The sequence below is a fragment of the Podarcis melisellensis genome (genome assembly GCF_964234715.1).
Source record: "Podarcis melisellensis genome assembly, chromosome: 6".
Taxonomy (NCBI): domain Eukaryota; kingdom Metazoa; phylum Chordata; class Lepidosauria; order Squamata; family Lacertidae; genus Podarcis; species Podarcis melisellensis.
Genome location: NC_138538.1, coordinates 46,125,168 through 46,153,084, shown reverse-complemented (window position 1 = coordinate 46,153,084; position 27,917 = coordinate 46,125,168). Strand labels below are relative to the sequence as shown.

General features: G+C 47.5%; 1 protein-coding gene across 2 annotated transcripts; it reads right to left on the bottom strand.

The window, feature by feature from the left end:
- Positions 1-27,917, bottom strand: LOC309373326 (chemokine-like protein TAFA-5). Of its 2 annotated transcripts, XM_081917442.1 has the most exons (6): positions 25,518-27,917; positions 25,158-25,254; positions 20,167-20,213; positions 14,635-14,787; positions 11,737-11,864; positions 1-289 (listed from the first exon to the last, which is right to left on the bottom strand). In XM_081917442.1, the coding sequence occupies exons 1-6, from the start codon at positions 25,612-25,614 to the stop codon at positions 281-283; spliced, it is 531 nt and encodes a 176-aa protein (XP_081773568.1). In that variant the 5' UTR covers positions 25,615-27,917; the 3' UTR covers positions 1-280. The 2 variants fall into 2 exon arrangements, with proteins under 2 accessions (XP_081773568.1, XP_081773567.1); XM_081917441.1 differs by lacking the exons at positions 20,167-20,213; positions 25,158-25,254 and having other exon boundaries at positions 25,518-27,900.

The window sequence follows — 27,917 nt, the reverse complement described above, 5'->3', positions numbered from 1 at the left end:
TAAGCCAGAAATAGTTATATTTGCTATGGGGAAGAAAGGGAAAGAAAAAAAGTGGAGGAAATCTCACAGGTACAACCCCAATATACTCTGTTGGTAGCCTTTGTGTTCCATGTTCAGGCACAAGAGGAAATACAGTTGGCATGGGCCCCAATTCATGGGGATGAACCCATGTTGAAGAAGCTGGCCGCTCCCTTTCCCCCAAGATGATTTGATCGCTGAACTGCTGCATCAGTGTGCAGGAAGTAGAGAAGCTGCTCTCATGGACAGGTCACCATGGCTGTCAGGAGACCTAGAGAAGAAGAAGCCATAAAGGGATTGGGTATATTTTATTGTATAATCTCTTGGAGTTATAGTTTGCCTCAGAAAACAGGCTTTCACACAAAACCTTGTACATGTGTACTAAAGACAGCTTGTACCTGTGTCCAGTGTAACATGTGAACAAGTCTAGGAGATATCAGAAGTCGCAGCATTACTTTGTAGAAGTTGCAGTCAGCATAGATAATGCTCTCAATCAACCTATTGTATTTTCTTTTTGCATTCCCAGTTTTTCAGATCATTCTACCTCAGCCAGGCAGCTCCATGAGCCAACTGGGAGCTCCTGGGAGCTCAAGGGGAACACTGATACCCTCCACTGAACAAAAGCCAAACCAAGTGTTTCGCAAAACAAAATCAAAGTATGTGCCTTTGAATGCAAATATTCAGTAGTACAACTCTTCCTATGGCATGATGTTCCACCTCAAAGGTTTAATTTTGATGTACCATTTGATTGACACTGCACCTCAAACTTGACTAAATTTAAAATTAAAAAGGGCACAATGTTACATTACATCAATGATGAAATTGGCTGTGTGCTGCGGTACAGGTGTCACAATGCCCTCTCCCCTGCCCTCAGGTCTTGTATTTAATTTTTTTAAGGCCACAACTTGCTTGCCAAGTTCATCATTAGCATAGCATGGGGGTGGGGCACCTCAGGCCCAAGGGCCAAATGCAGAGTCCTGTGGCACTTAGACCTCTCCTCACTGATCCTGCTTCACACACTGTTTTTGCCTGGCTGGACTGCTGTGGCCTTGAATTCTGCTGAGACCTTTTGCTAGTCTGAATGGAAAATACCAAGGGCTGTGTGAGTGTACGTGTACAAACTAGCCTCCTATCCATTTGTTGTGCACACTGCTGACATGTGGTCCTCGGAAGGCTACCTAGAAGAGAACACAGCTCTCCGTTTGAAACAGGTACCTCACCCCTGATGTAACATGTAGCTAGGTCCCATTCTTGTTCTATGGGGCCAGCTCCCTCCTCCTGTTCACTACAAACAGCCCGACACCAATAGGCTCTTTGGATGTTCAGCTTTATGAGCCCAGACATGTAACACAAGTGACATTCAAACATGACCATGGAACACATGAATGGGTGCACTGAGATGTGACAGAGGTTTGACGGACACTTTGTGTCCAGTATATCTGAAGGAGTGCCTCCACCCCTATTGTTCTACCCGGACACTGAGGTCCAGCGCTGAGGGCCTTCTGGCGGTTCCCTCACTGCGAGAAGCCAAGTTACAGGGAACCAGGCAGAGGGCCTTCTTGGTAGTGGCGCCCTCCCTGTGGAACGCCCTCCCACCAGATGTCAAAGAGAACAACAACTACCAGACTTTTAGAAGACATCTGAAGGCAGCCCTCTTTAGGGAAGCTTTTAATGTTTAACAGATTACTGTATTTTAATACTTTGTTGGAAGCCACTCAAAGTGGCTGGGAAGCCCAGCCAGATGGGCAGGGTATAAATAATAAATATTATTATTATTATTATTATTATTATTATTATTATTATTAATAATAATAAGTGAGCCTCGGCTCAAGAGCACAGACAAAACCAGCTAAGGAATTCCTATCTTTCCCAGCCCCTTGTGAATTCTGGACGTTCAGCTGTGTACGAAGGTGCAATGGAAGGTGGCCCACACACCGACCTGCGCCTAATCAGCTTGCCTTTATCCTGTTAAGTCCCACTGACATGTGCCACACTCGCAGGTGGCAGATCATAACAGCTTTAAGCACATTCGCTCCGGATTTTCCTCCTTAATCTCACCCTCAGCTTTTTCCTTTGGGTTGGAGAATGATATGCAAGAGTTTGGGAGCTGTGGAAAAGGAGGAGGGAGCAAGCGTTTTCCCCAGAGGACCAGATTAGTATGAATTCTTCCACAGGAAAGAAAGAAAAGTAGGAGTCACTTATTCAAAATTTTTGCAGAGTTCAGTAGAAACCCGATTGATTTTTTTGGTATGGGCATTAACATTTCTAACAGACCTGCCCTAAGAGAAACCTCAATTCCCCATTATGGGGACGGTTCCAGGATGAAGTAGAAATGCTGCCCTCATTCTCTGTTCTGTGAGCTTTTCAAAGTGCTGCCTCATAAAATGTTAGTTTCTATAGAAGGAAAGTGAACGCAAGTTACAGAGTGGAGGCTGTGCATGGCTCCCAATATGGAAGGTTCAGGAGGTGCACTGTCCCTGCTTACAAACTTTCTTGCAAAAGGCCACAACCGGGTGGATTACACTGTAAAGTAAGAACATAAAAATAGCCTGCTGGCTCAGGCCAGTGGTCCCTCTACTCCAGCATCCTGTTCTTACAGTGGCTCCTCGGATGTCTGTGGCAAACCTATAAGATGGACAAGGCAGCAGTCTCCCCTCCTATGGTTCCCATCAACTAGTATTCAGAAGCATTGCTGCTTCAAATTGTGCAGGCCCAGCACAGCCATCATGGGTAGTAACCTTTGACAGACCCCTCGTCCATGAATTTGTCCAGCCCTCTTTTAAAGCCATATACGTTGGTGGTCACCATTGCCTCCTGCAGGAGAGAGTATATCTGTCACAAATCTTCCACCATGCAGCTTCATTTGATGTCCACAAGTCCTAGTGTCATGAGGGAGGAAACGTTCCTCTACCCAGCTACTCAGCGCCATGCATAATTTTACGAGCTTCATTCACTGGTGAGAGCCAGTGTGGTGTAGTGGTTAAGAGCGGTAGTCTCTAATCTGGGGAACCGGGTTCGCGTCTCCGCTCCTCCACATGCAGCTGCTGGGTGACCTTGGGCCAGTCACACTTCTGTGAAGTCTCTCAGCCCCACTCACCTCACAGAGTGTTTGTTGTGGGGGAGGAAGGGAAAGGAGAATGTTAGCCGCTTTGAGACTCCTTAAAGGGAGTGAAAGGCGGGATATCAAATCCAAACTCTTCTTCTTCTTCTTCTTCATGTTGCCTCTTGCTCGACTTTTCTCCAAGCTAAAAAGTCCCAAATGCTGCAACCTTTCTTCATAGGAGAGATCCCCTTGATCATCGGGGCTGCCCTTTTCGGAACCTTTTCCAATGAGTCATCTTTTTTCCCTTTTTTTGCAGGGTTCTGTGTTTCCCCTGATTTGTACATAAATGATTCAGTGGCAAAAATGTGCAAACCCCACATTGTCAACCAGCTTGCATGAATATTTAATAATGCAAAATAAGAGCCGGGGCGATCGGGACGGGATTTGCCAAATCTGCGATTGTGTTTGATAAATATGGATGAGTCTCTCCACTCCTCACACACCCCTCCTCCATCATCCCCTGTCCCGAAAGCCCAAGGTGGATTTATCTCCCCTTAACAGCCGGAGAATTACATGCGGGGTCTCAATGCATGGATGAGGCAGTGGCATTGGGAGGAAAGGTTTAGATTTGTTAGGCACTAGGGAACTTCTGGGTAGAGACTGCGCCTGCACAAGAGAGGCAGGTTCCGCCTGAACAGCAATGGAACCAGACTGCTGGTGTTTTCATATCCAAAAGGCTGCAGAGCATCTTCTAGAACGATATCTGAAAGAAAGCTGCCAGGAGCTGGGGGACCATCTGGTTCAGATGTTACTTGTCCCTTGAGGGTAATGGTGTCAATATTTCAGGTCATGGAAGTAAGGGAGAGGATAGATCCTGGCAAAGGGCATACAGGAAGAAATGACAGCCAGCGAGACCAAAGAGTTGTGGGTGAAAATTGCACATGAAAATGATGTATGGAGAGGGACATAATGTTCTGTTTATGAAACAATGCTAGCTGGAGGCTTCCAGGGCAAGATGGGGGAAGTGGAGGGCTTGATGCTAAATGGGAACATAAAGAGGGTGGATGTTTCAGAAACCCAGTGGGACAAAGGAAGATCAGATATCCCAGGATGCAGAAAAAAAAATGAGGAGGGGGATATTGGGAGTGATGTTCCTCTATGCGTTAAAGAGGGCACTTTAACACTAACCTAGAAAACGTAAGAGGAATAAACTCTTCCACTGAATCACTGTGTGTGGAAACTTTAGGGTCTATAAAATAATTTGGTGCTGGGGAGTAAACATACAACTCTGAGCAAGCTCTGGGAGAGATCTTGATAGAGAAAGAAATCAAGAGAGGTAGCCAAAGGAGGAAAAGGTTGAAATATTGGGTGGTTTAAACTTTCTGTACGTGGAATCGATGCAAATGTACATACAAGTCATAACATTTGTAAATATGACAAAGCCTTAGAACACACTGCAATCCTATGTCCCATAGGAGGGCATCCTAAGGGGAATGCATCAGATCTCCTTCCGCAATAAAAGAGCTCTGTGTCAGAAAGGGAGCTCAGATGTCAGATTCTCTCTCCCTACCAATGTAGAAACATCCAGGACACTGGCCCTATTGACATACCAGCTTCAACATCAGTTGAAGGGTCTGGCAGAGAGGACTGGCAAAAGGTATGTTCCGAAAGATCCATAGTCTTCTCAGCCTCACCTGCAAAACCACCCCCATATTTCTAATGGGAGGGAAGTTGTTTTAAAAAGTCAGGCAAAAGGACGGAAGACAAGAGTGCTTTTCCAATCTCCCTTCTTCCCTGCTGCTGAGAACCTGGCAGGGTTTTGAATAAGGTTATATCCACACCATGCTTTTAAAACACACTTATATCACTTAAGAGTTGTGGCTTCTCCCAGAGATTTCTGGAAACTGTAGCTTATTAAGGTCTCCTGGGGCCTTTCAGCACCCTTAACAAGCTACAGTTCCCAGGATCATTTGGGGGAAGCCATGACTCTTAAAGTGGATTGCAGTTGTACCTTAGAAGTCTAACGGAATCTGTCCCAGAAGTCTATTCGACTTCCAAAACATTCGGAAACCAAATCACAGCTTCTGATTGGCTGCAGTAAGCTCCAGCAGCCAATCAGAAGCCCCTTCAGACATTCGGCTTCCAAAAATAGTTCGCAAACAGAACAGTCACTTCCAGGTTTGCGGCGTATGGGAGCCAAAACATTTGAGAACTAAGCTGTTTGAAAACCAAGGTGTGATAGTACTTTAAATAGATGGCGTAGATGTCATGTGACCTAAGGCAGTCAAAACTGTCTTTAGCTCCCTCCTCAACCCTGAGGAACCTTAGTCATAGAAAGGACTGCAGGGGAGGTGACACTGGACATATCAGACTGACTGGGAAGACTGAACACAGTGCAATCAAATGCAACACACAGTGGGAGGATGGGTGGAGGAATATATAGCACAATGATATTGCAAAGTGGGTGCATGTGTCTGAACATTATGGAGATAAGAAAACAAGCTTTGGGGACGGGGAGGGGCAAGGCTGATTTGTTGGGTCCTAAGCTGGCCCTGCTTCCATCGTGTAACATCATTGGGGCTGATATGGGCCCAGTGATTTTGCCAGCTCCAGCCTAGGGTAGTGATTTGCCTGCACCCCTACCTTCCATCCTGGCTGACAAGCTGAGCAAGTCTGCAGACATGGCAACAAAGCCACATCAGTGCAATCAGGGTTAGGATTGCACTAAAGCCATCAGTAATGGGAGCCATTCTATGTTAAGTGTTGTATGAAGGAAGTGCATTCTTTTTGTCTGAATCGGCCACCAATCAGTTCAATTGGGTAACCCTGAGTTCTTCTGTTATGTTCAATAAATAAGAAACTCTCTCCACTTTTTCTGCTTCACACATAATTTTGTGAGCCTCTGCTGTCCCCAGACACCAGCTTCCTCAGCCTGAAAGTGGAGATGAGCATTGCACCCCATAGTCGAATTCGACTGGACTTAAACATCCAGGGGTCCTTTACCTTTTTACCTCTTACACCCCGTTGCCTTTCTTCATCCTAAAAACCAAACAAAACACCGAAACACATTGCCATTTCTTTGTAGGAAATGTGCTCCAATCTGTTAATCATTTTCATTGCCTTTTGATACACTTTCCCCAGCAAATATATATATAAAGACACACACACACACACACAGAGAGAGAGAGAGGGGGGGGGGAGAAATGTGATTTACCCCTCACAGAGCTACAGTCACCAGTACCTATAACAAACCACATTGTCTGTGCACAGCCTAAGTATATGCAATTAAAATAATCAAATATTCCTCCTTGCCTACATGCCTGTTTTTCAATATAGTGCTTTCTTTACCCATTTCCTCTGCTGTCTCCGTATGTCCCTTTCTAGATTTGAAGCCCGTTGGAAGCAGGGGCTTTTCAAAACCTGTTCTTGGTGAAGTGACATGTACATAGATGGTATTATATAAATAACAATTATTATATAAATAACAATTATTTCACATTTGAATTATTTCAGAACTCTCTGGTGGATGCTGTCAATACTGTGTTGTTGATTTTGTTTAAAAAATAATGTGAATCAGCGGAAGGACTTAATCTCTTGTCGCTTCCTCTTTCCTGCCCAGAAAAAGTGTGTTTAGGTGTCTGTCCAACATCTTCCCATGAAGACCAACACAAAGAATGCATTCAGTTTCATCCTCCTCCAGTAATTCCTTTCACATCTTTGTCCTCTTAACGGCCTGACTGCCTCCTGGCTAGTTTCACGTTTCTGATGCGTTTAAAGACGTTTTAAGAATTGACATATTGTTTTTAACAATATGGTGCTCTGATACTTTTTTTTTGCTTGCTTGCCTTATTGTCAACTTAAATTTGTTTTTTTCCAGAGAGTTTCTTTTATTCTCATTGGGCAAGACCCACTTTTTAAAAGAAGCCTTCTTGTCTTTTAAAGCTTCCTTGACTCTGCTCATTAATTCTGCTGGCATTCTGTTGGACTTATTAGTCACTCTCATGTTCTGTGGTATACATTCTAACTGAGCTTCTATTGTTGTGGTTTTAAATAACTCCCTGAAGGGATTTGACCCTCTTGACTCTCTAATTCAACCTCCTCCTGTTTAATCTCCTTTTTTTAAAACAAGTTTTCTCTTTTAAAATTAAATATAACTGTTGAATTTCCTGGACAACTTTCTCCTCATAACCATAACTATATATTCCTCCACCCATCCTCCCACTGTGTGTGGCAGCATGGAACAGGGAAATGCACAAAATATGGGTGTGGGAACTTGAGGTGGGGCTGCCATTTTCCGTGACAGCCCTGGATCAAGTATGATGCCTAACTTCTGCCCTGGGGGAAGGAAGAATTTCAGCAGATATGAAACATGGCCAGGGGAGGCCGGTGGGGGAATCTGCATCTGGTGCAATTTCTTCAGCACCATTATTTACAGGTGCAGGAGCCCTCCTGGCAGCTGGTCTTGGCAGCCCAACTGATGCCCAGAGCAAAACGTACGTGGGAGGCAAACAGGCTTGGCCTGGCAATGCCCATCTCCGCTTTTCTGTGGGGAGCATCGCTCACCTCCCTCTAAACCTCAAAGCCTCTGGCATTAATAAAATATCCCAGTGCGCTTCTGAAGCAACCTCCAGCTCCCCATTCATTGTTATTCACTTACTGAGCTGACTGCAGCACGGGCTGCTGGGCCTCGCACATCCAGTAGCCTGCCAGCTGCTCCTGGATCCGTGTGATCATCTGGGAGGGTGCTGCTAAAGGAGCAGTTTGGCTCCGATGCCTTTTGAATAAGAAATAAACTGGCACACACCCCTCTTCTTCCTGGGTGCACTCTTGACCCTACGTCCCTTCCCACGTCAGGTGGTGGACCACAGCCAAGCAGCTCTGCTCAAAAGCCAGCTCCAGAGAGGCCGGGAGAGCATGAAATAGGCCAGCCATGGCTGCAAAGGCCCCAAACGTAGGAAAGTGGAACTGGAGGCATCACAAGTTTCTTGGCAGGCCAAAGCTAATCCTCAGCTGTAGAATGGTAGCAGGGGGAAAACAGGTTTTCAATGTGAAACATCGTTTCTCCACTACCCAACATCAGCAAAAAGCACTGCTATGCTGTTCTGATGTGCCTGTTCCCCAAAACTACTAGAAAAGGGTGAACAACCCAAATTACAATCCACATGCTCTCCTGTACTTAACAGGGTGGCTTCAGATGTTCCAGGAAAACTGTTTTTTACGCTTTAAGCCACCTTTGTGAATATGGTTGTATGAAGGAGTGGTTCTCCAGCATCACCACACTTCCACTTCCCCAGATTTCTGAAGGGCAGCAACCCTGGGCTTGACCATGTCATTGTTCCCCATCAGCACTGAATCCCTATGGGGGGGAAGGTACCACTTCCTGTGTCATTCTGATATAGAAGTGACATGCTCTGAATTGCCATGAACTGAAATAAGAAGTAGAAGGTGTTCTGCATCGACATTTGTGCAACTCAGTTAAGATAACCATCCATCCCTGACTTCTTCTTGGTGCCTGCTGAAGACATTCTTATTTAGACAAATCTACCCAGATGTTTAGAAAGTTTGTGTGAGTTTTTAATTTGAGTCTATTCTATTCTTGCTTTAACTGTCTGCTCTAAATTAAGGCTGCAAGTTTTTAAAGTTTTTTATTGTTTTATCTTTTCTGTAAACCGCTTTGAGGTTTTTTTTACAATCAAGTGGTTTATAAATTTTACAAAACAAACAAACAAGCCTGCCATTCCTGATCTACAGAGGTTGCCAAATTTCATGGGTGACCTTGGGCTAGTCCCTCTCATTAGGTCTTACCTTTGCAAGGTTGTTGTGAAGATAAAATGTGGGAGGAGAGCAAGACATGGATGCCACCCTATGCATCTTGAAGCAATGGCAACACAAAATCCTAACACCCACCCCGGTGGGACCTACAACAGGATATTGCTGTGCAGAATAATCTTTTCCGCATTTCAGTCATGGCCTCCTCCTCATACTCCATTCTTTTTCCTCTCCCACCCCACGTGGTTTACCATTAGCTGTCTCTCCCTTCACCCCCCTGCTAATGGTCAGTCATTCTTCCACAACCTTAGCATGCTTAGTCTTCATTAGGTTTTTGGGGTGGGGGAAATGCCCTTCCCACTTAAGGCCCCCCCTCCCATGTTTTTTGCACATCTGCGAACTCTGCTATTCCCCTGAATCTGCTTATTCTTTCCCTCTTGTGTATGACTGGTCCCACTGCAGCTACATACAGAACAGCACTCGCAGTCTGAACATGGGCAATACGCGGAACAGCCACCATAGAACACAGACAGGTGGAAGGAGGCATGCAGCAGTTGCACTCACAGCCCTCTCCTTCTTTCATCTTCTTCCCCCACCTGTTAGACCATCAGGCGGAGAAGGAGATTAATGAGAGAGACCAGGAAAGCAACGGCGTGGGAGGTGCCTTAAAGCACTCTAAAGCATGGGCGTGGTCTTCAGGCTGAAGCCTGGCAAACTGAACAGAGGGAGAGTGGCTGGAGTTTCCCTTAGGAATAAAGAAGAACCAGCTTTAACTATGATGCACATTCATTTTTGCTGAAGCCACACTGCAGCACACCCAGCACAAAGCCAAGGCAGTAATCCAGGACTCTTACTATTCTGCTGTCAACTTGCATGGAGGAAAAAATGGAGCTCCTTTGTTTTGCAGGCCTTATTACTCCCTCTCTGCACCGCCGAGAGCTTTGTTTAAGATCCACCCAAATCCATCTCTACCTGTCTAGGCAGCAGTCATTTTAAAAGGCCCTCAGAGAGCACGATCCCTCCTGCGCCTGCGGTGAACTCAACAAAACAAATTGCTTGATGTGGGTCCCTGCAAGTGAGTTATATTAATAGCTGGCAAAGCCCTCGTGCGTGGACCATGTACCAACTCTATTAGCTAGGCTGATTCCCCACAGGCAGAAGGGCAGGCGATGCCTCCCTGTGCTCACAGGATAAACGGGAAGAAACGGCACTGCATATTCTGCCAAAGCTGAGCGTCGCTTCAGGCATCCTCTGCTTCCCAGCATTTCCTCCCTTGCTCCACTGTGATGGCGCATATAGTGACCCCCTCGCTCTAAAAGAGCCCTCTGGATATGGTGTTTTGAAGGCTAATATTCTCAAAAATCTAGATGGTAAGCCACATCCTATTTTTGAATTAGTTCAAAGAATGCAGGTGGGAATGAATGCACTCCAGCCTCCCCTCTGACATCCCATCCCAGCCAGCCACACCCAAGACAAGATGGATGGAGATTCTTCATCTATATGCCAGGATGTGCTTAGAAACCCTCCTTGTGGCTGGGAACCCTGGCTGGGCATGGTTCTGGAACACAGAACCCTTCTGAGCATCTTCAGCCAAACGCATATGTAATCTTCCTTCAGACAACGTGGGAAGGAAAGGAGATGTTGGGGCAGGCCAGTCTGATATCCCCTCCACTATTTACCGTATTTTTTGCTCTATAGGATGCACTTTCCCCCCTCCAAAAATTAAGGGGAAATGTGTGTGTTTCCTATGGAGCGAATGCAGGCTCCTTGGCTTCAGTGATAGCAATGTGAAGCCTCCAAAGCGCAGAGGGAGCTACACGTTGCTTTTGCTGAAGCCTGGAAAGCAAGAGGGGTTGGTGCGTACCGACCCCTCTCGCTCTCCAGGCTTCAGGGATAGCCGCCTGAAGCCTTTGGAGCGCAGTGGGACCTCGCACTGTGCTCCAAAGGCTTCTGGTTCCTTTTGCTGAAGCCGGGAGAGCAAGACTCTCCTGGCTTCAGCAGAGAGAGAGCTGCGCAGCACTCCTTCAGCGAAGCGGGAGGAGAAATAGAAGGGGCTCCGTTTCTCCTGCCGCTTCGCTGAAGGGGCACTGAGCAGACAGGGGGAGATTTTTTCCCCCTTGTTCTCCCCCTCTAAAACTAGGTGCGTCCTATGGTCGGGTGCGTCCTATAGAGCGAAAAATACGGTATTCCCTACCAGGAATGCTGGTGAAATTTGCTATGAGCTGGCCAAGCCTCTAACTCAGGGGTCAGCAAACGTTTTCAGCAGGGGGCCAGTCCACTGTCCCTCAGACCTTGTGGGGGGGGCGGGACTATATTTTGGGGGGTAAAGAAGAACAAATTCCTATGCCCCACAAATAACCCAGAGATGCATTTTAAATAAAAGGACACATTCTACTCATGTAAAAACACACTGATTCCTGGACCATCTGCGGGCCAGATTGAGAAGGCGATTGGGCCACATCCAGCCCCTGGGCCTTAGTTTGCCTTCCCGTGCTCTAACTGGCCTGTAGTCTTGCTTGCAGGATTTCCCCATACCTTGGTACCAAGAATCAGATTACATCCCTATTCTCCATGCAATCTTAGAATGACAGAAAATGGCTACACCAAAGGGTCTGGATACAAAGAACAGGAACAGACCTCGCCTTGTGGTATTTCTGCACAGCTGGTACCTACAGAATTGCTCTAGGCAGAACACAGTTGCTGCAGCCAGTACAGATCTGCCATGGGCCGAAAAGAAGTTTCTTGGCTCACAAGCTGCTTCTCTCTTTTCACAAGATGCCATCTAGCAAAAATCCTGCCCCTGCTATCGGCAACTTCCTCCCTCCTTCCTTCCTTCCCTTCCCATGGCTCAGTCCCCAAAGGAGGAAGTTGTTTTTGCTTGGCGACCCCCAGGGCAGTTTGCTTACCGTAACTGTTTTTATTCGCCCCAGTTGCCGAGTGCAGCTCCAGCCTGAACGGTTTATTAACAAAGTGCACTGCTCCCCGTCATCGCAAGGCTCCATTCCGCACCACTGTTTGTTGACAATGATCTGGGCTGCCGAACGTAGCCAGGGAAGTAAGGAGGAAGGAAAGTATGGAGAGAGAGAGAGGCAAAAAGGGACAAAAATTAAGCACAGGTTTAACAAGAACCATGGATAAAACGTGAGATTTGGGCTTTTTCATATGTCAATTTTATAGTGCAATTCTTTACTTATTTTAATATTTATACTCCACCTTTTCTCCAAAGAGCTCAAAGGGGTGTTCCCTCTCTATTTTTATCCTCACCACATTGCTATTCGGCTGAGAGATTATGACACATGAGCTTCATGGCTGAGTGGGGATTCAAGTGCTGCTCTCCCATGTTGCAGTCCAACACTCTAACCATTGTGCTACACTGCACCACGACAAAGGTGCAGTTAACCAACTGCCCTCCCAAATGAGTCTGTTTTCTCCCCACCAGCGAGATCACCTCCTCCATTTCATGGGAGTGGGATTCCACAAAACAGGTTAGCATGCCTGCACATACTAACTACTTACTTAAATAGAGTGAGGTTTACTTCTATATAAGCACGCATAACGTGGCACTGTTAAGACATATGGTATTTTGCTCATCATTGAGAAAGGCCCTTTGAAACAGAGCACTGGAAGAGGAAAAGGGGGGGAACAGAGTGGAAATGAAAGCAAAGGAAGAGGGAAGGGGAAAAGGAAAAGGGAGAGTGGATCAAATCTATGAAGCTTTGTGATGTGGTCATAACACCCCCGAACGTGAGAAAACAGGCCACCTGTGAGCTCAGAATAGCCTCATACTCGCCACACGTACCAAACACCCACCCACAGGCGGGGGACACCTTCCCACACACGCATAGCAACACTAGGTAGCATGTCACTGTTGCACAATCTCAGCACATTACAACACAAGGTCACACATGCCCACACACCAAAGCCTCAGGGAAGCTTCTTCTAAGGCCTTAAGGTTCAAGAGAGAATCCAGTGCATTTTTGTCTTGTTTTTACACAGTAGCTCCCCAAATATGATCAAGTAGCTTCCTAGAATGGGAAAGTAATGATTTTGTGGAGCCAAACCATTTCCGTGCAGCTCAAGACCAGGTTACCCTCAGTCTCAGAATCCAAAACACATGGCTATTTTCCCCTGAGGTTTTCTTGTTTCTCCCCAGACAGGCTAAAGCTTTTCTGATCACTCTAGTTAATGGATATCAGCAACAGCAAGTGTATTCTCAGGACCTGCCCACTAGGTCCTATTCTCATTCTCTCTCTCTCTCTCTCTCTCTCTCTCTCTCTCTCTCTCTCTCTCTCTCTCTCTCTCAGCTTATCCACATTTACCTTTCCTCTGCTCTTTCTAGTTTCTAGGCACAGCCTGCAATTTAAAGCTCTGTGTCCAAGCACCCCCCCTTTTCTTTCTGCTTCAGAGCTTTGCCCATGGAAACCCACTCTTTAAAGCTCAATCGGAGCAAACTTCAATCCAAGTTGATGTTTGCTCAGCACAGAGCCTTAAGGTGCAGACTTCTGTCTGGAAAGGGCAGGGCAAAAGGTAAGTGTGGATAAACTCTGCTCCCCTCTCTCTTACTCTCTCCTTCAGAACTTTTGTCGTCCAGTGTTTTAAGTCACAGTAAAGCCTCCACACAGATAGTGACTGGCCCTTCTCCCAGAGATTGCCTCTGTCTCCTCAGATGCTCACAGCAGAGAAGAAGAAGCAGTGCAACCGCTCAAACAATCTGATATCCCACCCGCTATAGCACAAAGCCCACGAGGTTACCTAGCCAGTGTGGTGTAGTGGTTAAGAGCGGTAGACTCATAATCTGGTGAACCGTGTTCGCATCTCTGCTCCTCCACATGCAGCTGCTGGGTGACCTTGGGCTAGTCTCTGAAGTCTCTCAGCCCCACTCACCTGACAGAGTGTTTGTTGTGGGGGAGGAAGGGAAAGGAGAATGTTAGCCGCTTTGAGGCTCCTTAGGGTAGTGATAAAGCGGGATAGCAAATCCAAACTCTTCTAGTGGTGGATGGAAAAGAAGGGAACAGTGAACAAGCAGAGCAACAGAATGAGAAGCAGAGAAGCTGCACACTCTTCTTTCGTTGCAGAGCTTTTAAAGAGATGGGCTTCCTCTTCAGGCGGGCACCTAGAAATGCTAAGCACCGATAACTGCTTTACAACAACATGCTTATCAGAAGAGGGCTTATGTATCTCCTCAGAGTGAGAGGGGGCTCTTGAAGCACGCAGATGGAGCGGCACTGCACATCAGTCCAAACCCATGAGTGAGGAGCCTTTTCCAGCCTGAGACCCACTTTCCCTTCTGGGCAACTTTCCTGAGGCAGCAGGCTAGTTGTGGGTGGGGCCAAAGGCAAAAGTGGGAAGCATGAGGCAGGCAAAAACACTCAAGGGGGTTGCAAAGCAAGGTCAGTAGGAGATGTGGCTGGTGAGGGGTTGTGGCCTAGGAAGAGTCCCTGAGGCCAGAGAGAGAGGCTTGGGGGCCACATTTGTCCCCCCAGGCTTGAGGTTCCTCACCAAAACTGAATGTAATAACTTTATTCTTTTTATAACTGTATTGGATCTTAGTTTTGACTAGAAAAACCTCAGCTGGTTAGTTTCAGCACCCCTGGCAGAGACCTATAGATTTAGAGTGGGGGGAAAGACAGCAGTCCCTGCTAGCATTGGAGAGTTCACAGAGACTGTGATGTATATCAGTAGGAGAGCACCAAAAAGCCTCAACATTTCTTTCCACGTTTAAAGATGTTCTTATTCCTTGTTGGACCTGATCCACAGATATTTGGAACAATCAACTGAGGGAGGAGGAGACCTTGCTCTCTTACCATCCACACATGCAGGTTTTGCTTTCGTTGTTCCAGCCACTTGACCCCTCCGACAAGCACACCGCGCTGTCTGCCTGGCGATCATCCTCTTGGGATGGCTCATATCTCTGTCCAATGCTGTGATTTCACATGTCCCCACCTCCAGCTCCTTTCCTGCAGTGAGAGATTGGGAAATGAGACAGACTTAATCCCAGCAGAACCGGAGAAGTATGCAGCCTGTTTGCCAGAGCAGGGCAGGAGGAGTCAGGCCTCTTGGGTTAAAGAGGCAGCCTAAAATGACTCAGCGCCAATTGAGTATGCACACACACACACACACACACACACACACACACACACTACATTTCAAATGCAACCATTCCCCGTGAAACACTTTTGTGCATATGTGTACACTTTTTTCCACTGAAAACAAAAATGATTCTACTGGTTTTGCATCTTCCCGTTTTGGCAATCAGCCAAAAGGATAAAAATCATGCCGAGAATAGAGACACCTTCCAAGAAATGTGAATCCCTTTCTTTAAGTATGTTAATGACCAAAGACTTTGTTATACCAGTCACTCAATATTTTCAATGAAGAGGTTATGTTAAGCATTATGTTTCATTGTTGAATATGTAAGTTTACGTCTAGAGCCAACGGATAGAATGAACACCATTAGATGTACTGCTGGATAAGTGCTTACAAGTGGTTCTTGTATTATTATTTTTAGAAACCAATAAAAAATGGTTTGTTTGTTTTAAAAAAATTACACCAGGCCTGTACAGTTCCAGCAACCTGGTTACCCTGACACTGAGAGGAACCCAGCCTATCTCCATAGGATAGCTAGCAATGTCCCAAGTCACTGGACCAAATTCAGCCATTTTGCATAGCTAAGCTTTGTGGTTGCACTAGATTCTCAACATGCTAAATCCATTCCTCCTCTCACTAGTCCCCTTGGGGATGGAATCTGGAAGTTTGGAAGAATCACACTTTTTTTTTTACACTATATACGAGGCTGAAAAGACGAGCCAACAGTCCAGGGGGTGAAATTCAGATGAGAAGCTGAACCCAGACATTCAACAGAAGGTTTTACCTCCTTTACAACTGCTGTAAAGCGCTTGGGATCTCAAAGCAGGGACTACTGCCAGCCATGCACCCAAGTGTTTTACCTGGAGAGCCACCTCTAGCCAGCACGGGGCTTCCCAAAGCCCAGCAAAACACCCTCACATCCACCTTTTCCCATTTAAATGGGTTGGCCTCACACAGACTCACTGCTTGTGTAGCAAGCATGCAAGAGATTGCTCCTATGGATTCCACTTTGTCTTTGCCACCTATCTACCTGGGCAGGCCGGCAGGCTGGCCTTCCTACCTGCCTGCCTGGCCACCCTGATAACAGCATGTTCCAACCGTTTCCTTCAATCTCTATGTACTCTTCTTGCTGCTTGCTGCGCTATCAGCTGTTATCCAGAGCAGGGAAACAGAATGCAGATCTACAAATACTGGGCCTGCTGGCTCATAAGCCCCTTATTGTTACTTCTTGTGTTACCGTCCGTCCGAATTCCTTTTACTTTCTCCCTGAGCCTTGAATATAATATACTTATGATATGTATCTCCACATATCTGTATCTAAAACCTGCCCCTTTGAATAAGTTCAAAAGCCCCTCTGTTTCCCTATTAGATGGGCAACACCACTTTCTCATTTCCTCACATCTTCTTCAGTGGCATTCATGTGATGGAAGTGCATGCGATCACCGGGATTTATACCGGCACATGCAACAGCCTTTTCATATTTATTTGGACTGTAATATATACATTCAATCTCCAGCTCCCTGTTCTCTCTCTCTCCTAGAGAGAGTTATTTGTTATCTGAATAAGTAGATGTGAGCGGCTGAGACGTTTCTATTAGAACTGTATTCACTGGGTATGATTTACCTTGCTGCATGCTCTGTTATACCTTTTCCTGCTTATGATGACTTGGGGACTGATCCTGCCTGGCTTGTTCAGTGCTACTGACATCAGCAGGGAACAGACTCATAGTAACTTTGCTTTAAATAACTCCTTATCATCAGCATATCCAAGTGCCACAAGTTACTAACACTGGGATGTTTCCATGACCCAGTGTGGCTGAGGGAGCCGTTTCACACAGCGGTTGTGTTTCTCACAGCCCAACTGAATGTAAAGTGTGATGAACAAAACACAGACTCCTGATTGCAGGGTAGGTATGGGCCAAGTATCGCAGCCAGTCATGGACCCACAGTAGACATCCCAAAGTCTTAAGGAGTCTGCACCTACCCATCACGTCTTACAAGTTTGCTTGTAAGCAACTTTTCAAACAGATGCTGGATAGTCCCCTTGATAGAGATGGGGAAATATGTCAATTTCAGGTTGTTGTTTTTTTCAGTTTCCAGTTTTTCCACATGCAGTTCCTCATATTCCTGCATCAGTTTCTGAATAATCTTTTAAAAACAAGTCCTCATGAGAATGCAGCAGCATTTCAGTGCAAATTTCTAATGTACCGTATGTAGGTAAATTTGCCTTGCAGTGCACACATTTTTTCCTGACATTATAATTTTTGTATGCTATTTTCACATATGCATTTTTATCCACACTTTATTCTAATGCATACTCTTTTTTGTACACCTTTCTTGGCTGGAGAACAGCCTGGCAAAATATGAAGAAGTGTGGATTTTGAAGGATGGCTGAGTTTCAGTTTGCGTACTGTTTGTAACATTGTGAATGAGATAGGCTTGCCAGCAGGAGCGCTGGGTTGGCTACACCGCTTCATCCAGACAGCCCTGGTCTTACCCTGCCTCCCAGCCATGCTGCTGCCAGGAGGCTACTGTTGCAGCCCTGCCCCACTTGGCAAGCTGCTTCAGCTACCAGCAATGTGTCCTGCAATATCTATGCAGCCATTGCAAGGAATGCAGCCCCTTTTAAGACTGTCGCTTGAAGCAACAAGGAGGCATGCCTACAGGAAAGTACGTTTACTTGTGATTAGGCACCCCAGCCTGCTACCTGCTATCTTTCAAGCAGTGCAGGGGGGGGGGCAACAGCCTAAGGGCCAGATTGCCTTCTGGACAGCCTTCCAGGGGGCCAGTGGCGGGCAGGGTGATAGGCAAAAGTAGATGCATCAATAAATGCTAGTTTTACCTTTGCACCGTGGTCCTGTTTCTTGACACATATGCATCTCTATCCACCATCCGTCTAGGCAAGGAAGGTAAGAGCTCTGCCTGGCAGAAACACTCACGGAGTGTGTATGGGAGGGCTGGTAAGGGGTGTGGTTTGGGAAGAGGGCATGTGGCCTGGGAAGAACCTCAGGGGCCAGGAAGCTAAGTGTGGAGAGCTGCATGTGGGCCTGAGGTTCTTCATCCATGAAGTAATGAATTTGTCCCTGGCACGTATTATAATCAAGAAAAGGAGGGGGGAGAGGAGGAAGGAAAGAGGGACAATGAGAGAGGAGGGACAAATCAAAATGGAAATAAAATAGGGGGAAAGGCACCGCTCTGGAAAATATTGATTGGAAGGAAGAAAGAGGGGGAAACGCTTCAACTTCTTTAACTGCCTGAGCAAAGAGGTGATTAAAGCACATTAAGGGATAGCTGCCATGTTCTGTGATCTCAGAAATATGCCCTAAAGTGTAGAAAGGCAATTATCATCCATGTCAGTGATTGCAAAAGTAGAAACAGACGGTACAATTTATTCCAAGCTAATTCTTTTTGGAATAAAAATGGTTGCTTTTTAACACCCGGTTCCCTAGTTTTCTGGGTACGCTAATTGCTGAACGCTCTTTTCTCCCAATTTGCTTAATATCAATGGAATGCTTTGTCACCTCGGAGTCTCAGCAACATCGCTCTACTAATGCATTTCATTTTTACATCCTTCTTTATCTTCACATGAATTGATATGGCATTGTGGAGCTGAAAGGGATCTGAAAATGATCTATAGCAACCCTTTGTCCTAAAGGAGCCTTAATGCACCAACCCTCAGCCACATCACACATGAGACCACCAAGAGAGTAACAGATCATCTAAAGCAGCAGTGGACAACAGTAGCAACAGGTGTCACTGCTGCCTACCTGGCTGGGGTGGTGGTGAGCTTAAGGCAACAGGGTTGCATCATCAGGACTGCTGGATTGGCTCTCGTCAATGCAACCGTGCAGGCCCAACCTTACCTATGCTCCAGGAAAGTAGAAGTCAGGTTCCATCCCACCACATAGGCTTCAAGTGATGGGCTCTACTAGATTATTTGCCATTTTGAGGCACATCAAGGTTTTCTGGCTTCCAGCTGTTTAATAATAGAAGGAACAAAAAGACTCCCCACTATTAGGTTGTTAGGAGTCCCTGATCTGTAGTGTTTCAGATGCAGACTTCTACACATGGATCATCCCATTGGATGGCTCATGGGGAGGCAATAGGTCACTGGCTCCACTGCCTGAGCCACCCTTTTGTAGCTGGCTCCACCTTCCTGGTATTTTGCACCTGGCTCTGATTGGTGGACAGCTTTCGGGGTCTATTAAAAAAGAAATCAGATCCCACAAACCTAAAGTCTGCCCACCCTTTACTTAATCTATAATGAAAGTGGAGAACTGAAAGTGGAGAACTGCTCTTTTTATGGAAGATGCTTTGCTGAGTTTCAATACTAGTTTAGTACTGATTTGATAAAGAGGTTAAGAGTTTCCGAGGCCCTGGTTCAGATCTCATATTGGCCACAAAAGCAAGCCTTGATCCTTTATAGAGGTGAGGGGAATAATATCTCTTCACTTCATGGTTTTCCTATTCTGTGCTAGCTCTGGGGGAAGGGGAAGCTGCATTTCTCCATCTCTGGATATATTTTTTTCCCCTATTTGTAAGCATAATCAACAGTTAGCACTTGTGTATATCTCTCTACATCTGCAGAGTATGGCATTAAACTGGACTCACAAACCCTCATGCAACTCATCTAAAGCAAGCATGAAATATTTATTATCTCCCTTGGGTAAAATGGCAAGCCAAAAATAGCAAATTTTAGCTTTGGGTCTACACTTGACTCAGAGATTTTATTGGCATCTCTCCACCCACCACCTATTTGGCTGATCAAAGAGAAGCTCGAACAACATATGAAGTATGGTTTGCTCAAAGCAAAAAGGCATTAAGCAGGAGCTTTAATTCACACATTGCCGCACCATGCTGAAACGACATTAAATCCCTGTGTAGTTTGTCATGTACGACAATTCTACTGGAACTTTCTGCTTTTTTCTTCTTCTAAATTTCCCATCTGTGGAATTCCCTCCCATTAGAAATCAGGCAGGCACCATCCCTGCTTAAATTTCAAAAGCTGGGTTAAAATGGTTTTATTTCAGGAGACCTTTGCACTATGAATATTGTTCTGATGTTTCCATTTTCTGATGTTTCAATACACGTTTTCCATGTTACACATTGTACGTGAGTTGCTTTGAGACATCTACTGAAATGTGGGGGATAAATTCCTGAAATAAACTAACAAACTTTAGTCTCTCTCGACTGAAACTGGAGCAGAGTTAAGCATTTACACAGCATATATTTCATTTTACGAGAGCAAACCTCTTTTGCAATGGAGGCATTCCTGGTCTTGCGAACTTTCAAAAGCCCTGAAAAACACAACCATGGCACATATTGAACAAGACTGTATTAGAGGGAAATGAGCAGTCATTGTCACTCTTCCTGATTTTGTTTCCAAAGCCGTTGATTCTTTGTCACAGTATATTAAGGTTAGACTAAAACAGGAGTGGGACACTTTCTGTCCACATGCCTAATGAGGCCCAGAAAGGGTCCTAATTTGGCCCATAAAGCCATTTCCCCCAAACAGTGCCCACTTGCCTGTCATCTTACGTGACATCAGGTGTAAGGAAGGTAAATGCGTGACTGGCTGCCATTACAGTCATACCTCTGCTCCCGAATGCCTTGGGGGTCGAACATTTTGTCTCCCAAATGACCAAAAAACTAGAAGTTGTTCCGCTTTTCGAACGTTCTTTCGGAAGCCAAACATCCAACAGGGCTTCTGCAGCTTCTGCAGGAGCTTCCTGCAGCCAATCAGAAGCTGCGTTTTGGAAGTCAAACATTTTGGAAGTCGAACGGACTTCCGGAACGGATTCTGTTCGACTTCCGATGTACGACTGTACTTTGAAGCCTGTTTGCAAGAGGTTTGTATTGAAACCGCTCAAAGACTTCACAAATATATCTCTCAGCACCCGTCAGTCAAGAGGTACTGAATGACAGTGCCTCTGACGCCCATCAATGACAAGGCCCTTTCAACTTGACACCTGGCATAATAATGAGGTCGGGTGACTGACAGTTGGGTGGCCCTGCCCACCGGTCATAGAAGGGTCATGGGGTAGGGCAAGGAAGGATCTAGCCCACCCGCCAGATCCAGTTCCCCACTCATGACCTAGCAGGAAAGGCCCAATACATTTAAAGCAGTATCATTCCACTTTAAACAGCCATGGCTTCACCCAAAGCATCCTGGGAACTGCAGTTTGTTAAGGGTGCTGAGAGTTGTTAGGAGTCCCCTTGTTCTCTTCACAGACCTATAATTTCCCAGAGTTCCCTGGGGAAAGGGACTGCTGGCAAAACCACTCTGCGAATAGTAACTCTGTGAGAGGAATAGGGGTCTCTCAGCACACTTAAAAAATAATAATTCTCAGGAATTTTTGTGAGAAGCCATCCCTGTTTAAAGTGCTACGATACTGTTTTAGATGGGGTGTAATACAGTCCACAATCTTCAGCTTGCCACTGAGTCTAAATGCAGACTTTACAACTACAACATTGAGCCAGTTGAGTTCCTTAATGCTTTTACTCTTCCGCCCATTTTGCTTAACATCCAGCCAACGAAGAGTTCTGAAGAACTCAAAACAGTTGCTCTGCTTTGTGATGTTTTCCTCGGTCCGCCTAAGCTATTGCCCAACTGTGGATTTCAGAATCTTTCTTATGGATCAATGCAGCTTCCATCTGTTTTATTTATTGCTGAATTCCAGGCAAAAATCACATAGCTAGTTTTGGATTTATGAGATTCTTTTTAGAATTTTCGCTATGCAGCACATCTAAAAGCAAGTCTGTTTGGGCTGTGTGTGATATGTACACACACTCACACATCCCAGCACTCGGTTTTCCTTGCCATGGAGGCATAGCAATGAACTGCAAGCAATCTCCACCTTAGCTGCTTTACAAACTGTCCAGTGAAAGAAGCTGTGCAGCAACTGGCCTTGTGGCCTATAACACACCTAGGGTTCTGGCAAGGCAGCTGATAATTTGGCAGTGTCTTGCCTCTTGCATGCGGGTGATCAGCACTGAACTCATAGCTCCTGCTCGACTGGCTGAGACTGCATCAACTGAATTATTGCATAAATGTTTGGTTTCAGTTGCTAATTGTGACATTATTTATGGATCCACATGGATCTGCAAAGTGCCCCTCACATCCTGGTTTGCAGGAGGCCTGTCTTGGGAGCTCACGTTTACGCTGACAGTGCTCTTTATGTTTCTGGGTGAGCAAACATCAGCACAGGATTTCTTCTGCAGCTTCTGGGCTTGCAGAGCTGTTTGTTACACAGCATAAACTGGGGGAAAGGAAGTTGGGGAAAACCAAGGGCAACAAATCAGTTACTTAACAAGGCTCAGTGGATCTTGCACACACAGGAGGGGGGGACCCAGGAAACGTTGGTTATCAGCTACCCATGCAAATTGCCAACGGCTTCTAATAGTCTACTTCTTGTGTAATTCCTATTCATTACTCAGTGGTGCTTTACGTGGAGTGTTTCAGACACAAACATAGCTAGGATTTTCTGTGGTAAGTCAAAATGAAAATAGAAAATAGAAAGACATTGGGTTCCTCTTCTGGTAGATGTCTGCCAACTCGGAAAACTGAACTCCCCTTATAGCTATCATCTGAAAATGGGACCCTGAGCGAACCAAAACTGAACCACAGAGTTATTAATGGTGGACATGGGTGGGTCTTTTCCCCATGGGGGGGGGGAGGACAGCCAAATGAACAAAGCATTTGTCTTCCTCTCCCAAAGTTGTGGGCTTGCGCCTTGTAAAGAGTTTTAGAAACCAGCTGTCTCCAGGGCACTCTTCTGCAAACAAATACCAAATCAAGTGGGCTGGGAAGTCAAAGAGGTGATATATCATTCTCTTGAGTGCAGAAAATCATAGCAACTAGTTTCTCATTAACAACCCAACCACACACAGGCCTAGGTGGCTCTTGCCTTTGGAAAATGATCTCTTTCAGGACCAAAATTGCAAATTTAATGGACTATGGGACTTTCAAGGAGACCTCACTCATTGCAGACCTCCTTCCTTTCCCCACTGGTAGCTTTTGCTTAAAGTAAGGGGTAGTACCACATTAGCTACCTGTGACTGAAGAGTTTTAGGACCAGAAAAAATAAGCTCTGCTGAAAGATAAGAATGACAAGTTTGAGGGTCACTGTGTTTAGGCTGCAGAAAGAGACCCAGTTGTGGCAAAGTGATGTGTTCAGCATCACAAGTGAAAGCTAGTGACAGGATTGGAACCTGATCTTAAAGGAGACCAGACTATTTGCCAGTCTAGTATTATCTACTGCAATTGGCACTGGCTCCCTATGGGCTCAAGCAGAAGCTTTTCCCATCACCTGATCAAGCTCCATGATGCATCTCAGCAGCCAAATATAAATGAAACTGGGTTGATATATTAAGATAGCATGTCCTGAAGGTCACATATCCCTATACCTTAGTGTTTACTCCAAAAACAAGCTCCTTTCTCTGTTCATCTTCTCTCTCCAAAAGCATCACAATTAAGTGCATGTTGGGCATGTTGAAGTACTTAATCGTGAAAGTGAAATGGAATCCTAGAAATAAGCCAATGTCTAAATCAAATGTCTAAATCAAAACCAACAATGCAAAAAAACCCTCTTCCTTAGACTGAGGTGCTTTCTCTCCCCTGCATGGCTTGCTACTTGGGCTACTCGGCCTAAATTTTAAAACTTTCTCCAACTGGACTGCAAGTATCAGATTAAATCAATCTTCAAACTCCATGCAATAAACGTGGTCATGTCACTTCTCACCCACAGCAGTACTGCTCAAAGTAGCTAGCAGCCAACAGACCTGAGCCCTTCCAGTAAAGGTTTGCTAGGCAAAATTGTTCAGCCCACTAGAAAGGGTCAGTGGGAGATTACCCAGTGTGCTAAGAGCAACACAGCAGCCATGAACTGCCCCTATTAAACAAGGTGGGCACAGAAAATGAGTTTGATGCAGAGAGAATGTGAAGTCACAAGGAGGAATTCAGTGTAGCCCTAGGCAGATGGCTCCATTAGTGAAAACATTTCTGCTTGCTTCGTGGAATGATCTACCTTCTCCTTTCCCTGTTCTGGGGGTTCTCCTGCCTCAAACCATTTGGGGAGGGTCACAGGAGGCATCCACAAGGAGGAGTGGAAAGTCACATTGTGCTAGAGGAAGCTTCTGCTTGGGAGGGCTACTGAGTAGAATGAATCCAGCCCATTGTGCATGCCCATGCGCAGCTCTTCAGAAATAAGTCTACTGACCCAAGTGGGACTTACTCCCAGATTTGTGCATCTAGAGCTGCGATGGGAAACACAGGGCCTTCCAAAAGTTGTTGCATGGCCAAATATCAGAGATAATGAGAGTTGGTATTCCAACAACTAGAGGGCCACAGGTTCCCCATCCCTGATATAAAAGGTTGCAGCCTCAGATAATGATTTAAACAGCCTTCCTGAAGTCCTCCAGATCTCTATTTTCATGAAGGTTTCCCTTTTGTGTGTGTTTGTCAAGTCCAAATGTTTCTTTCCTGGCTAGAACCACCATTCTTCTGCCCTGGTCTTTGGCTCTTCAGGTTCTGAATCCTTCTTATATATTTATTTTATTATTTCATAAAATTTATAAACTGCTCAATTGTAAAAACAAAAACAAAAAAGACCTCAAAGCAGTTTACAGATATGAGAAACTTGCTGCTTAAATCTCCTTCCAGGAGGATTGTTATTGCACATGTAGCTTGACTGAGCTTACAAATTTCGGGTTGAAGGCCCTCATTTTTCAATGGGCCTTCTTCCCACACAACATTGAACAGAAGTAAAGCCTTAAAATTTGCTGTTTACTCTTTTATTCAACCCTGCTGCCTCCTGTATGGAAAAACCATAGGAAATGTGTAGGTTGTGTCTTATGCCTTTGAAATTTAAATTCTTCAGATGACCACAGAGACCAGGAAAGGAAGACCTGGGATGGGTTGGAAGTGAGGTCAATAGTTCCTCATTCTTGCCTTTGTAGCCTTTTATAAAAGGAGAGGTTAGCAGAATGACCAAATGTGTTCTTGGAGTCTAGATCCCTGATTTTAATTTGAAAGGACTCTCTAACTCATCTGTGAAAAGGTAACCCAGGCCGTGTCCCTTGGATAACCTGGGTGCCACTATGGCACAGCATTTCAGCTAGCTTCCAATTGCTTGCTTTGTTTTCTATGCCCATACTTGGGCTGGTTTGTTTGGGGGGGGGAGCGGAATGGTGGGGTGGCCTAATCTTCCCTGCTTCAACATACCAACCGGCCTGAAGCTTACCAGGTGCTTTTATAAAATCCGAGGAGTCTTGGGTGCCTTAAAGGCCTTTCTGTCCAAATCCCTATGTGCCTTTCTGGTTCTGCTTGCTCTTTCCAACCTAAATAAACGAGGGATGATCATGGCCAAATGGGCAGGCATTTAGATTTGTTTTAAAATGTTCTCCTCGCCAGCAACCCCAGGATAACCCTCAGGACCTTAGACAGCGGCAATGATCCCAATTTAGATTAGCCCAGCCTCATCGCAGGGTTCCCATTTGTGCATAGCCTTGAAGGCGGAATAAGGGAAGCTCCTTCCCTGCACTCTCTGCAAAGGCCATAAGGTGAAGTGGCGAAGTGGTGTATGAAACGGGCACGGACGTACCTTCCTTGGGTGGATGAGAATACAGGAGCCAGAAGAAGAGGAGGCAACAAAGTGTAGCACTTATCCCTGTAGACAGCTCTCTCCATCCGGCCAGCATCCTTATAGAGGTTTCCCCAGATGGGCCAGCAGATGGGCCAAAGAGGGTGGTGCCCCCTCTCCGCCCCCTAAATCCAGACTTTCACACAATCCAACTACCAGGGGGGTGTTTTCCTGGCACAGAGGGGCTCCAGCTGTGCCTGGAGCACAGCTGCATTCCCTTCACAGCAGAGCCAAGCGACAGGCAGTAGCAGCATCAGGCTTCTGAAGGGGGGGGTGCAGCTTCAAACTGCTACTTTACAGAGGCCCCGACAGCTCCTTTTAGGATCCGGCGCTTCTCATCCCGAAGTCCAGAAGCGCCATAAGTCTTATTTCTCACAGGATCCCGAGGTGGGGGGGGGGGTGGCGATGGAGAGAAATGTCTTCTTTTTCACGTGCTATCTCCCAAACTCCAGCCTCCCCGCTTGTCCTGGGAAAGAGGGCGCTCCAAAACCCGACGGGCACCCAATGAGTCGCTTGAAAAGTATCCCCGGGGTCGTAGCCGGAGGGAGCCGCCCCTTTCCCGGGTGCCGGTGCAAGTCCCGACCGCCCTGCAGTTCGGTTCCCCGGACTTCCTCCGGGCCTTTCAGCTCCTCGGCGATTCAGCAGGCGCTGCGCCCGTTCCTGCGAGCACTTGGGCGCCGTTGGTCAGGCGAAACCCTCGCGGCGGCGCGCTCTCCTCCTTGCGGAAGAGCCCACCCGGGAGCAGATCGGCTCCTCGCCTGCGCCGCCGCCTGCTCCGCAGGCTTCCCCAGCGCGCGAGGAGGACGATTCATCCTGGGATGCGAGGAAGAGGACGGGGGGTGGGCACGATGCGGCGGGAGTGGGCGCGCGGGGCGGGGGTCCTCAGCCAGAAGCTTCCGCACCCTTTGGGGGGGAAACGCGGGATTCCGGGTGTGGACGCGCGTCGCGGCTCTCCCTCCAAGCGTGCCGGCGAAGGCGCGGGGCCGCCGCGGCTACCTGTGGCAGGGCGCCTTCCCAGGACCCGGCCGTCGGCTCGCGGCGTGATCTGTCGGGGTGTTTTTGCGCGCGCGCGCGCGGCGGAGGAGGGGTGATGAGTCGATCCGAGGGATCCGATGTGTGTGTTCCAAATGTGCATACACAGAAAGATACCCGGGCAAGATCCGGAGCTGGGGCTCGCAATAACCGCCCGCCTTCTCTTTTTCCACGACGCAGCACGGCCTCGCCACACACACGCGCGCACGGGGAGAGAGAGAGAGACTTCCCGGCTCTCCACAGCAGGAGCGGGCGGCACGTTCCCTGTGGCGGAGGAGCCCCGGCGCCAAGCCGAGTCCGACCGAGGGCTGCGGCAGGAGCCTCGCCTCCTTCACTTTTGCTCAGGCCGGAGGGGCGGCGCGGGAAGAAGCGCCTCCGGACTCCCCCGCGGAGACACCCCGAGGGGCATCTCTCCGCTCCCGCGCCGCGCTGCCGCCTCCTCCGCCTCCTGCTCCTGCAGGGTGCCGGCGATCCCCGCGAGAATCAGCCCCCCCCCTCCACTGCTGCTGCTGCAGCGGCAGCTTCTCGCCAGCCGGGGGTGGGCAGTGCCTGCGTCTTCCTCCTCCTCGCGCGGAGAAAAAGATCCGGGGAAAGTTTTTCTCTCGGCGATGAGCTCTCCTGTACTGCCTGGCGCCCCGAAACGGCGGCACCGGCGGCAGCGCCTGCCTATCCCTTTGGCCGCGGGCCGCCCTCCCAGACGGAGACCACCTGCTCTGAATTCTCCTTGGCGGAGTGTCTCCCTCCGCTTAACCCCTTCCTCGCCGCGCGCCCGGGAGCCGCTGCCTGCCCACCTGATCAGCTCGCCGCCGCCGCCGGGCTGCCGCATTCCCTCGCTCGCGCGGCGCCTTTTCTCGCTCGCTGCTCCGCTCAGGCCGGATGAGAGTCCGGCTTAGAAGCGGGGAGCGCGCCCCTCTCCTCCTCCCCTTAGAGAAAGGTGGAAACCGCAGGGCACGAGCGGGGGGGGGGCGATCAGGCAATGCCGCAGTTCTGCGCTTCCTTGTCCATCCCGGGCAAGTATGGAGGGACTGGAAAGGGCGGCTGGCCGTGCGCTCACCGAGAGCGGTTCGGCTTCTCGCGCCGGGCTCCCTCGCTCGTGGGATCGGCGCCGGATTGCCGCGACCCCGCTCCCCGCGAGGCCGGGGTGGCCTCCGGGTACTGCCCCCGAAGGGACAGCTGCGGAAACCGACGCCTCCGCGCACAATGCGCAGAAGCCGCGGGACAGGATGCCGGACGGGCTGCTTCCAGAGCTGGGCGGCTTGCCTGCTCCGCTGTGCTCGGCGGAGCTCGGGGCTGGATCCGAGCGCCAGGGGCGGTGAGCGAGCGAGGAGA

Coding starts and splice junctions, on each gene's coding strand:
- LOC309373326 (XM_081917442.1), bottom strand. CDS start 25,614: ATGCTGGCCGGATGGAGAGAGCTGTCTACAGGGATAAGTGCTACACTT. Junction 25,255..25,517: donor TTCTCATCCACCCAAGGAAG/GTACGTCCGTGC, acceptor TCGTTTATTTAG/GTTGGAAAGAGCAAGCAGAA. Junction 20,214..25,157: donor GGATTTTATAAAAGCACCTG/GTAAGCTTCAGG, acceptor TGTGTTTTTCAG/GGCTTTTGAAAGTTCGCAAG.